General features: G+C 34.9%; 1 protein-coding gene across 2 annotated transcripts in view; it reads left to right on the top strand.

The window, feature by feature from the left end:
- The window catches only part of LOC145692843 (neurobeachin-like protein 1), a 561,942-nt gene that overhangs the window by 61,257 nt on the left and 487,779 nt on the right, over positions 1-12,906 (top strand). For both annotated transcript variants that reach the window (XM_081768357.1, XM_081768365.1), the window contains exon 22: positions 5,400-5,558. In XM_081768357.1, coding sequence (XP_081624483.1) covers positions 5,400-5,558 — 159 coding nt within the window. The remainder of the gene's footprint in view (positions 1-5,399; positions 5,559-12,906) is intronic.

Here is a 12,906-nt window from a genome sequence, read left to right on the forward strand (position 1 = left end):
TGAATTTTTTTGAAATTGCCTAGCACTCTTAAGGATAAGAGTGGCAAAGTTTGTGGGAAATTGGGAAGTTAAAGCTGGACATGAAACCATGATCCATGAAAATTTTATGCTCGAAACTCGAAGTGAAATTAATGATTTGTTCGTCCTTTGACACCGTTCTGCATAGCGCGAGAATTGAAGCAATGTACAACAAGTAAGTCTGATATCTACGGACCCCTTTCTCCAAAATCTGGATTTTGTGCTGTAAGTATAAATTTTGTGTCGGAGATAGAAAGGCAGGATTGTGACTGATGTAAGTTTCTCCAACTCCATAAGTTGTGTTAAGGAACCGTGTTTGGTGTAGTGCATTTGGTTTTAAAATGACATCCATTTACAACATGTTTGAGTAAATAACCTCGTTCCCTACAGAGCTACTTTTCGACCATTCACATGTAAACCAAACAGTTTCTCTTTGGAAAAGGGGGGGTTATCAAAATTGTACATATACAGTCTCTTATTTTCGTATGCAATGTAGAAGGTAACTAAATCCATAGAAATTTCGATCTCTTTAGGCTTGCATAACAAAATTTACTTAATAGAAACCTGTACCAAATTAATTAGGTAGTACCGTAATGATTCATACAAAGAAAAATTTGAGAATTCGGTAGTAACGCGTTCTGAAATATCTATAGTGTAGTACTATTTTATACACTCTCGAAAAAATGGAAAATTTATTGTGTGTACAGCTGCACCACGTCACTGATGGTACGAAGTTCGTATCCCGTCTTCGATACTTTTATTTAAAAACATCAGTTTGCTGTTCACCTTGATTTTTTTTTTTTTTTTTTTTTTTTTTTTTTACGCTAAATTAGACATAAAATGATGGAAATTAGACTGTGGTAAAGATATCCGTTTTCGCATTCTGGCACGTCCCTATACTTAATATGTGCATATATATCTATATAGTGTGATTTTTGTGTTTTGTTTATGTATGTACTTGTGTGTAGGTTAAGTTAGGGTAAGAATGTAATGTTGATGTGTGCAAATTTAATGAATGTTGTGATAGCAGTTGAGTATTCCTGCTTGAGTAATTTGTAATGAATAATTTATGACAAAATAAGTAATATAGCACACACAAAACCTGAAGGGGACAGGATGTTTAATTCCCTGCAGTATATATAAAATATAAAACTGAATGCTGTGATTCATAATGATTCTAATAAGTAACCGGGACGATATAGTAACAATTTGGATTTTTTAAGATTTTAAAGCGAACTTTTATAAAAATGATTTTTTTTTATTTTTATTTTGTGGTAAAGAACATGTAGTAATGTTTAATATAACAAATGTAATACAGATAGAGAAGGTGAACATGCGTGCAGCTGAACAAAAGAAATGTAGCATAACTGTACACATTACATTTTTTAAAATTTTTTTTATTTAAAATTTTCTTGAGATACCAATTAAATAGATAAAAAAATTAAAACCTAATATTTTCATTTCAAACAAACACAGCGAAAACCCAGTAGTTTAGGGAATTTTAGGTACGTTTGAACCAAATGGTACAAGGGTAGATTCAGTAACAACGGTCTGTAATGATTATACTGAAAAGATCAACTGAAAGTGAAACGGTACAGATAGCGTTTGAGGGAAACCCAAAAGTAGACATAACAACCTTTTCAAAATTTATTTAATTTTTATTCTTTTTTTTCGGTCGTTGCGCAGAATCGAAGAAATGGTTCACACATAACCCCGTTTGAGTTCAGCGTTCTCACATGATAGTGGAGTGCACGAATGTTTTGTGGGTTGCCAGGCGCACTTCTGTGGGGGCCCAAACAGGTCTGTGACTGGTTAAACTTGCAATGCATTTGGGCACACTTCAATCAAGGGAAGGTGAACGTCATACAATACACAAGTCAGATGCGTAATTACATTTTCTTTTATTTATTTATTTCTGGGTAGATACAGAAAATGTTTTTTTTTTTTTTTTCGGCCAAGATTTATTTATTTATTTACTATTTGTTTGAGAGTATGAAGTACTGTTGAGCACTGACTTCTTAACGTGATTTTATCTTTCTAGGGTAACATTTTAATATTTGCGTACCACTTGTGGAAAATTACCTTTAAGAGTTTTCGTTTCACACTTTTTAAATTCTTAATGATTTAGAAATAGAATCATTGTAGTTCTTGTTGAATATTTGTCGGGTAATAAAGTTCCCTTTAAAGCTTTAATGAACCTAATCACGTTTGAATGGTAATGTTCAGAGCCAGTTTATGTGCCTTATTTTACAGTGTATATAGTGGTCGGTAATCTCGTGAAAAACTGAAATACTTGAAATTTTTCTGCTTGGAAAGGAATTATCTGAATATTATTTTTACTTACTTCAACAGGCTGTTTGTTTAATATAAGAATGAACAAGAATTTTAGGAATGATCCCAAAAAATGGATCAAAAGATTGCGATCTTGGCCAAGAATGTTAGGAATGATTTTTTTTTTTTTTTAAAGAAAGCATCAAAAGATTGTGATCTTGGTCAATAATTAGTTTTTGGTTCAATGGCCACAAAGTTTTTGAACGGTTCCTAAATCGAGTTTTTATATTTTCTACGGAATAAGCACATTATACTGAGTTAAGTGGTAATTTGGATTTGGCTACATATATGTAGTTCTCCAGATATAAGATGCACAAGAAAATTTTTGATTGAAATATATTGGATCTTTTCATCCAAAAAGTAAGAATCAGAAGAAAATTACTTTAAAGCTTACCAGTAAATGAGTTCACTTAGTATTTCTGGAAAGAAACTTATGTTCTTTGGAGAATTGGATTATCTGTTCACTCATGTATAGGCCAAAATTTCGTTCTTATTCCGAAATACATACTTTTCTGAACTTTCAAGAACTTCTCATTCAAGAAAGCAAAACAATATTTCCTATAGTCATTCAGTTCATAAAAAAGAACAGAAGACATTTTCTGTAGATAGCGTAATTGTAGAATGCAGTTTGAACATTGTCTTACCTCCTGGCTTGTTTACATGTAGGTTTTATTCCAAGGCGATGAACATCATTCACTTGTTTTCGTTCTGCAAAAATTGTTAACAAAGTAATTAACGGAACTTAATTTGATAAAGCTCTTCTACGAGATTATATTCTGATGGAAAGTAACGTAAGTCGAAACATCGAGGAGGTCAATCGCACTTTTGCTGAACGAAGGATGCTTCGAAAAGTAATACTCGTAACTTAACAACCACTTTCCATTGTTGAATGTGAAAAAATATATTTAAGATAATAAAATACATTATCATTGTTATTAATTACTTTGTTTTACAGTTTATTAGATGAAATAATTATTACGAATAAAAATTGATAGATGCTATACTCTTCCAAAATATATTATGGCTTTCTACTGGATACAGGTTACTATGTTTATCAGTACCCATTTATTATAACTAGACTACTTCATTCACTAAATTATATACACGGATTCTTAAAATATATATATATAAAAATATATATAAAACTAGGGAAATGCAAACAAACAATATGAAATGGAAAGGATACTAAAAGTAATGCGAATGTATCTCTTTAATTTGTACTTATTAGTGCTATTACACACTGTTTATTAATGTCATTTCATATTTTATCTATTAAATGGCTAATAGCTTTCGTTAAGTTATACTTACTAGTGGTACTCTATTGTATTTACTAGTATTGTCATATGTTTACGTTAAGTCAAGCAGTATGGAAGTAAACGGTTACAACGATGAGTAGTACTTGCGGTCAATCTTAATCATAGGATTTTTTTCCCGTTTTTATCGAGGAGTAGTCAAAGGTTAGTGTAAAAATTAAGAGACTAGAACTAGACAGTGGTAATGATATAGAATCGTAACTACGTCAGTGGGATTTCTATAAACGATCAACATTATGCAGTCGTGGTCAGTTAAGTAAAAATACTAATCATAGATAATAAACTCTATAATAAATGTTAATATTGTAATTAACTGACGTATAACTTTCGAAGGACATCGTAAAAACAAAGCTTTCATGAATGAATTTTCATGAAGACCGTTAAAGGGTAACAGTGTTTTGAGAATCTACTAAATAAAAATTCGTTGTTACGTATAAACTTCATCAATGTAAATTTCTACATCGGTCTTTATAGCTTTCAAATGTGATGTTCGGAGAGAGAAAAAAGTGCCTTTCGAAGTGATTCATAATCATTACCAAGTAGAGCTTCAGTTGAAAGTTAAGTATCCATAATGTTACCAAGAAGTTATCATCATTGCCTACAAACGGAAATGTAAAATCTACTAGACAGACAACATAGCACGGTACAACCAAAATTACAGGGTACATCGGAGTGAAGATTGAAAATTTACTTTTGATATGAAATAAGTCCAACTTAGCGTTTCATTACTGTGATTTGTAGGGTAAAGAGAACAATATATGGAAATGAATGTGGATAAAATATGCGTATATAAAATTAAGAGTAGGTGGAAAGGATTCGGATCGTTTTTGCGCCGAAGTAGGATAAATCAGCTTCACCAGAAGCATCAAGCATATGCGAATAGACATAGCATCTTCTTACTGCATGTCATTACTTGTTCCTCTGTGTAATATAATAATTCAGTTACGTGAGATGAGGATGTGCAATTGTCATTCATGCGTTTAACAGATTTGTCCCCCAACTGAGTATCACCTTTGTACTACTTGCATAAGTTTTTGTCGGGAAGCCGGTTTCAGAACGACAGAGATATATATTCTTGATGCCATCTTCGAAATAGTTCTTTCAACTTGTGATTCAAACTTCGGAACAATATTATTAGCATCATCAAACAATATTGTTGCCTATGAGAACGACGTTAACTAAATAAGCTACTAGTATTTTGTCTAGATGTTTTGTATTTCAAATATATATTGAAGATATGGTTAGTGACAGTAGCGTACCCAGGAATTTATTTCGGGGGGGGGGTTCAAACTAAATATGAAGCTATTTTATATTAAAATTGCTAAAATTGCCCCTAAAATTAGGCTAAATTTTTAAAAAGTCGAAATTTCGGGGGGGGTCCGGACCCCCGTGTCCCCCCCCTTCCGTACGTCCCTGGTTAGTGATATTCTCCTCTTCTTTTGTTTTCTTTGTAGTTATCTCATTAAGTGAGGGAAAGTTATTAGTTTTTGTGTAAATAATTGTTGATGCTAAATGTTAGTGATTATATTCAAGAAAATTAAATAAAAAAGTTAACAAATAAAAATGTAAAAGACAACTACTTTTACAAGTAATGCTAACAGTTATGTATAAGATCTAGTCCCATTCTGTCATATCCCATATTTATTCCTTTGCTATTAAAAAGTGGCAATAGTAGTTTTTAAGAGGTGTATTATATTTGATTTTTTTTTTTTAAATAACCCCGTTTTTTTTTTATAGGTAATTGAAATATTGGATATGTTAATATCATTTATGGAAAGTAAAAACTGCAAGGATCAAATATTTCTACTACTGTATGAACCCCAGTCAGCCGAGCTGTTGTATGGTTTATTGGTAAACAAAGAACTCAGTATGGAGCTAAAGCAGAAATTACTGAAGGTAAGTATTGTCAGAGGTAGTTCGTGATTATTTATAAAGCTAAATTTTGTTTTTAGTGTAGGAAGATGTAATTCAATGGCCAATACTAGTCCTTTGAAGTAGAATTGATTCTGGACTGCCCGTTGGATCGATATTGCATCCTTACTCTTATGAAACGCGTTAACCCGATAGACCTGTGTGGAAGCGTTAGACTCGATAGACACGGTCGACAGAGTGGAACCTGTAAAACTAGTGAATGACGTTTGGTATGCAGAAATTCGTGTATTTTCTTGGTAATTGTTGGTTTGTTCAACATCCTGTTTGTAACAGTGCAGTGCTAATTGAAAATGATTGCCCATTCGTGTACTTCTAGCCCTGCTGTAGTGAATAAGTCGCTCAAGAAATAATAATAATAATAAAAAGTTTTCGAGATCCCTTGTAGCGAGAAATCTGATATCTGACAAGTGTATCCGTTTATCCGGAGATTCTGAGCACTAGTCTATACTAAATTAGATCGTCTTCATTGTACAATTAAAGAATCAAGAGTTTAATGGCACATTTAGACTAAGTTTTAAAACTTCCTGAAACTCTTAGGAAACTACCAAAACTTAAATCTGACATCCTTGTTTTAAATGTTTCTGTAAGAAAATCTCATAGCAATTAGTATGTTGCTAATTTATAGCAATTTTACATTATATTTAACCCTGCAAACACAAATCTATTTTTTGGTACTACTGGAGTTTGTCAGACCCTGGAGTACTTGAATAGTTTTACACAAGATTTTAAAAGTAATTACTAGAACTGTGTGATTGGAATCTGTCTTAATATAGGAAGATACGTAATAAATGCTTTTTTTTAAAGAATAGTCGTGTGAACTCCTACCACAGGGCATCACAAAGTAGATCTATCTGTGGTGCTCGATTCCAAATAAACCCAGCTGTACTGCAGAAAACATACTGTACAAAAGCAGACATGCCACTCGCATCATTATAGCGTAGATTTCAAAATATTTATCACATATAGAAATTATGAACAATATTTTCGGAACTGGGAAGTGAATTAACATTATGTCTAGTCCATCACTGTGAAAATTAATTCGCAGTATAAATTTAAAATGTGGCTGGAGTCCTACAAAATACACTGTGTACTTGCAGGGTTAAACATTATTTACATAAATCAACTCACCTAGATTTTTCTTGACATTTCAAATAAAGCTAAAGAGCAAATAAAATTTGACTGAGTTATAACATGTGATTTGTTATAAATAAGTCGAAGTAATTAATAATAATTGGTAATGTAGACAGTAGAAGCGAGCGAAGTTTAAACTTCAAATTCATACCCTAACCCTTCTCCAATTTTAACTGCAGGCAACAGGAGGAATCTGTAAAACTCCAAGTAAACAGGTCACGTTTTGTGAAAACATTTTAAAGTATACTAAAACGGTTTTTTTTTTTTTTTTTTTTTATATATATATATATAAAGAGTTCAGGGTGAGTTCTTTATTTTTGACCGATTTCAACTCTCAAGTTTCACATCGTTGCTAATGTCGTTGTTCAATTCAATCCTTTACCTATGAATGATTTCAAACCAAGTTAATAGAAGTTGGGAAATCTCAAACAAATCGCATGTTTAACGAAAATTTGACAATTTTTAAGGAAGTTATTGTTAAACATTTTTTTTTAAAGTATGAAGAGTGAATTTGCCCATTTTATTCTGATTTTTTTCAAGCCCAAGTAATAGGTCAATATGTTAACCTGAAATAAAACATACAGTGGGGTCACGAACTTAATTCGCTCTACCTACAGAAACATGATACTGTATGCATGAAACTTTTGCTTTTTTAAGGGTTTAACTGTGATAAAGAATATAGAATGGAAGTACAATTACCAGTAATTAAAAATAATATGCACACCCTAAATAACATAGAAATGTAGCTTGCTCTTACATTGGTAGTTAATTTATGCTGGTTCAGATGAATGGCAGAGGAGAAGAGGAGGGGAAAACTACTACTTCTAACAAGGGAACCTTCCGAAAATGATAGTTGCAGTGAAAGATGTGGCCTATGCCAATTGAAAGAGCTGTAACAGAGATGAGCATTCCCAAAAAAATAGCTGCCCATAGCAATAGGCTCAAGAAATATAAGGGGTGGAAGTTCGGGAAACAGCAAGGTTGGACAAGGGGGAAAAGTGCAAATTCCGCTAAAAAGGGGTCACGGCAAAATACAATGCTGACAAGTGATGTATAGAAAGAGACTTGCCACAATAGGGAACAAATGAAGGCCACCAGTGGGGTTAACAGTGTTGCCAACTGCAATGAAAAGTACATGGTTTGCAAAGAGCACTATATGAAGTGAGTGCAATATTCAATGTCAACCTGTCATGTAGAACAAAGATATGGCGTGTATAATCAGTAGTACAATCTAACAAAAGAGAATAAAAAAAACAGAAGTACGAAAAATACGGAAAAGACGGAGTTGGCCATAATGCGCCACATTTGATCACGAGCTGTGCATATTATGATGAACAAAACAAGAAGCACCGACTATGCAGGAAACCGACGTACCTAGAGTCGAGAAGAAAAACGAGTTCCAAAGTTGGCAACACTGGCCATGAAAATCCAGACAATTCTAATATAGTTAGGCCACTCGCTTCACGAAAAGAAAATTCCGGCAACAGGCATCACTCGGAATGCATCAATGCTAGAGTGATTGAGGCAATGTCAATTCGGGGAACATGAAATGGTTGGGTTGAGCCAACAACCGATAATAGAAGTAGTGAACATTATGTCATGGTTGGGTCGTATGTGGGAATATACAGGGTGTCCCACCAAACTTTGTGACCTGAAAGATTTACGAAACGAACAAAAATGTGACGGATCCAGTTGTGCAGGAATGTACCAATGTCAGGGGGTGATAAAAATCTGTGAGAAGCAAGTGCCCCAGGATCCCCATCATAGGGCCCCAGGAGCCAACTTCAAATTTTCAAATGGCAACAGGGACCGAGTGGTACCTCTCTCGATAGATCATGGAATGTGTAACAACATCTATAGGAAACATTTGCTATATGAAGCATGTTTTTCAAAATGGCCCCCACAAATATATGTTGTTTCTTATCATGACATCGAACATTGTGATCTCAAATTGCTGCGAAGCGAAAAGAGATGTTGCGAATCCAATTGCACAGGAATGTACTCATGTCGAGGGCCAAGGAAACTTTGTAAGAAGCAAGTCCCCCAGGGCCCCTATCATAAGGCTCGAGGGGTCAACCGCAACATTTCAAATGGGAACAGGAGGCGGATGATATTGCTCTGGATAGATACAACACCGCCTATAAGAATCATTTGCTATATGAAGCACCGGTTTCAAAATGGCCGCCAAAAATGAAAGTTGTTCTTGTCACCGAGCAGATATGTTTGGCGACCATTTTGAAATCCCACATAGTAAATATTTCTGATATGCGTTGTTGCATATTCCAAGATTTATCGAAATAAATATAACTCGACCTATGGTGTTATTTGAAATTTTGAAGTTGGCCCCTGGGAACCTATGATGGGGGACTTGGGGGCACTTGCGTCTCACAGAAGTTTGTCGCCCGCTGACATGGGTACAATTCTGCACAACTGGATGTGTCACATTTTTTCGCTTTGAAACTATTTCAGTCACAGAGTTAGGTGGGATACTCTGGATATATCATATAGGCGGTGATAATACTGCAGACAGCAACACACAGCAGATCAAGCCTTTGATTATGTTTGCTTTCTACAGGTGTGGATATGTGATAGTAAGACCACCAAAGGTTCCGACACTTCTAGAGTACTGTTTTGAGACATTCGTAGGCGATCATTGTACCATGTGTGACGGATTGGCAGTATTCCGCTGTGCTCACTGCAAATGTATCTTCTGTTTGGACCATTGTCTCATCGAACAATTGCACGTACAATGTGGACGAGCATGTACAAATGATGCGAAGACTAATGCCTGTTGCCGGAATTTTCTTTTCGTGAAGCGAGTGGCCTAACTATATTAGAATTGTCTGGATTTTCATGGCCAGTGTTGCCAACTTTGGAACTCGTTTTTCTTCTCGACTCTAGGTACGTCGGTTTCCTGTATAGTCGGTGCTTCTTGTTTGTTCATCCTAATATGCACAGCTCGTGATCAAATGTGGCGCATTCACCCTTGTGAACCTGCCCCCCCCCCCCACCTCTCGGTACAAACGATTTCCGCATATCAATAAAAAGTACTTCGTTTGTACCGGTTTGTACCGCAAATATTTTTGTTTGTACTGTACTGCAGTATGAGAAATTAAGAAAACAAAGTGGGGGGGCCAAGTTCACGCAGCCCCCCCACATTGTCCTAGAATCGATTTAATTGGCTCATTTGAAAGACTTTCGTTTGTACCGGATTGTACCGTAGTTTGTTTCGTTTGTACTTGTACCGTTCTGGATTATGAAAAATTAACGAAACAAAATGGGGGCCCAGATCAAACAGGCCCCCAAATCACGACTTAATACACCGGGTACACATCACTTTTGTATGCCATATGAAAGTACGTGGTTAGTACCGGATTGTACCACAAAGAGTTTTATTTTAGCCACAATAGATTATGAAAACTTAAGAAAACAAAATTGGGGTGGTGGTGGTGTGAACCTGTCCCCCCCACCACCACGTAGTACAAACGATTTAGTTGGCTTATTTGAAAGATTTTCGTTTGTACCGGATTGCACCGTAGTTTGTTTCGTTTGTACCGTTCTGGATTATGAAAAATTAACGAAACAAAATGGGGGCCCAGATCAAACAGGCCCCCAAATCACGACTTAATACACCGGGTACACATCATTTTTGCATGTCATATGAAAGTACGTGGTTAGTACAGGATTGTACCACAATGAGTTTTATTTTAGCCATAATAGATTATGAAAAATTAAGAAAACAAAATTGGGGGGGGGGCTGTGTGAACTTTGCCCCCCCCCACTACGTTGTACAAACGATTTAGTTGGCTCATTTGAAAGATGTTCGTTTGTACCGGATTGTACCGTAGTTTGTTTCGTTTGTACCGTTCTGGATTATGAAAAATTAACGAAACAAAATTGGGGCCCAGATCAAACAGGACCCCAAATCACGACTTAATACACCGGGTACACATCATTTTTGTATGTCATATGAAAGTACGTGGTTAGTACCGGATTGTACCACAGAGAGTTTTATTATAAACATAATAGATTATGAAAAATTAAGAAAACAAAATTGGGGGTATGTGTGAACCTTGCCCCCCCACCACGTTGTACAAACGATTTAGTTGGCTCATTTGAAAGATTTTCGTTTGTACCGGATTGTACCGTAGTTTGTTTCGTTTGTACCGTTCTGGATTATGAAAAATTAACGAAACAAAATGGGGGCCCAGATCAAACAGGCCCCCAAATCACGACTTAATACACCGGGTACACATCATTTTTGTATGTCATATGAAAGTACTTGATTAGTACCGGATTGTACCACAAAGAGTTTTATTTTAGCCATAATAGATTATGAAAAATTAAGAAAACAACATTAAGGGTACTTTGTGAGCCTGGCCCCCTACCACGTTGTACAAACGATTTAGTTGGCTCATTTGAAAGATTTTCGTTTGTACCGGATTGTACGGTAGTTTTTTCGCTTGTACCTGGTTGAGAAAAAGCTGGCCAGGACAACACAATTTCTTTACAATTTGAATGAAATGGGACAAAAATTTGTACTAATTATGCACTAATTTGTACCATCAAAATGGAATTAGCACCCGCACCAATACTTAGAAGTTTGAATTTTTGGTTGCGGTTCAAGCTGTCACGCATAACTTAATTTTCTCTCGAATTAATCAAAACGGTATCAAAAATTTGTAGGCAGTATTTACCAATTTGTAGTCGCAAAATTTGAATATGTACGTACAACCACCAATTTTGAGAAATTTGGATTTAGGTTTGCGGGTTACACTGGCCCGCACAACTTATGTTTCATTAAAATTCAAATCAAAACGGTACCAAACATTTTTACCCTATATGTACAAATTTGTTCCCTCATCAATTTCGAAAAGATTGGATTTTTGATAACCGGTAGAGCAGAGTCGCACAACTTTTTTCTTTCCAATTCGAATCAAAATTACACCATAAATTGGTACCTCATACTTACCAATTTGTACAACCAAAATAGAATTTGTACTTCCACCAATTTCGAGAAATTTGAGTTTTCGATGGGGGGTCAAACTGGATTTCACAACTTATTTTTCTTTCAAATACGAATCACAACGGTACCAAAAAATTGTATCCAGTATGCGTCAACTTGTACCACCAAAAGTAAAATTTGTACACACTACTTTTTTCGACAAAATTTGAATTTAATGAAGGACCAGTATGACGTCAACATGGCCTACACAACACATATTTTTTTTTTTTTTCAATTCGAATAAAAACGGTCCTAAAACTTTGTAAACAATGCGTACCAATTTGTACCACCAAAACTATGATTTGCACCCTCACCGATTTCGCGAGAATTGAATTTTTAATGGCGAGTCAAGTAGGCTTGCACAACACTTTTTCTTCCCAATTCAAATCAAAACGGTACCAGAAATTTGTACCCAATGTGTACTAATTTGTAACACCAAAATTGCAATTTGTATCCCAAGAAATTTCGTGAAGCGTGGCAGGTCATATCAGACAGAATTTTGTTGGTAGGTTAACTTGCCCACACAACTTATTTTCCTTTCCAATTTAAATCAAAATTGTTCAAAAATTTGTACCCGATATGTACAACTTTTGTCACAAAAATTAGAATTTCTAGCCTCACCAATTTCGAGGGACTTGAATTTTTGATGGCGGTCCAAACTGATCCACAAACACTTTGTTTTCAATTTGAATCAAAAACCTTACAAAAATTTGTACCCATTATGTACCAATTTGAACTACCAAAATAAGAATTGGTATCTTCTAGATATTGGTGCGGGTGCTAATTCTAATTTTGGTGGTACAAAATGTTGGTCCCGTTTTGATTCGAATTGTAAAGAAAAATAAGTTATGAGGGTAACTTCGATCCGCCATCAAAAATTCACAGTTCTCGAAATTGGTGGGAGTACAAATTTAAATTTTGTGGTACAAATTGCGTACAATTTTTTTGTTCCGCTTTGATTTGAATTGAAAAAAAAAGCAAACGGTGCGGGTCAGCGTGACCCATCAAATTTTAAATTTGTAGAAATTAGTGGGAGTAAAAATTCTTACAAATTTTTGGTATTGTTTTCATTCGAATTGAATAGAAAAATTTGTTGTGTTTGACTCGCCATCAAAAATTAAAATTTATCGAAATTCATGGGGGATCAAATTGTAATTTTCGTAATACAAATTAGTA

The sequence above is a fragment of the Thermobia domestica genome, chromosome 1 (assembly GCF_964235325.1).
Source record: "Thermobia domestica chromosome 1, izTheDome1.hap1.1, whole genome shotgun sequence".
NCBI lineage: Eukaryota > Metazoa > Arthropoda > Insecta > Zygentoma > Lepismatidae > Thermobia > Thermobia domestica.